Consider the following 556-nt stretch of genomic DNA (forward strand, 5'->3'; position numbering starts at 1 on the left):
TAATTTTCTCTCTCAATGGCTGCTTCAATTTTCTACTCCATTCCTGAGGCATTTTCCAGTTTTTCATACATATTCAATGTGAATTTAATTGTGCAATAATTTTAATTTACATTCTCCTCCCCAAACTTGCTTTTCATTTCCAGTCCCTTAAAAAGGATAAAAGTTAATCCTGAAGTTTTCTTTCAGAATTTTCTCTGTGGTACCCTAGAATATGATTTTTACGTGGAAGTTCTGCTTTCCTCATTGCAATGATGAAATGTTATACTTCACCTTCACAGTATTGCTGAAGTAGGAATTTGTATAGGCTCTGGCAACAGTGCTTAAATGCAAATCCTGGCCATCCGTTTTAAACATCAGAAAATACCAGGAAAAACTGAAAGCACATTTTCTTGGCCTCAGCAGGCATTTTTTGGAACAATGATTTTTTTTAATGGATGTACCAGATGTATCTCCCTCAGGTACCCAAACTGATATTCTGTCTAGTCTTAGAGAGGAAGGATCTAGAAGTTTAGATGGACCTCACAAAGGCAGCAAAAGTGAAAAATAAGTGTAAGAT

General features: G+C 35.6%; 1 protein-coding gene across 1 annotated transcript in view; it reads right to left on the reverse strand.

Annotated features, from left to right (window-relative positions):
- Positions 1-244, reverse strand: part of PLOD1 (procollagen-lysine,2-oxoglutarate 5-dioxygenase 1) — a 14394-nt gene extending 14150 nt beyond the window's left edge. Inside the window, exon 1 of the mRNA XM_014309671.2 lies at positions 223-244. Within this exon, the coding sequence (XP_014165146.1) occupies positions 223-244 (22 nt within the window). The remainder of the gene's footprint in view (positions 1-222) is intronic.
- Between the last annotated feature and the right edge of the window lie 312 nt (positions 245-556).

Source organism: Geospiza fortis, unplaced genomic scaffold (genome assembly GCF_000277835.1).
Source record: "Geospiza fortis unplaced genomic scaffold, GeoFor_1.0 scaffold132, whole genome shotgun sequence".
NCBI classification, from domain to species: Eukaryota; Metazoa; Chordata; class Aves; order Passeriformes; family Thraupidae; genus Geospiza; species Geospiza fortis.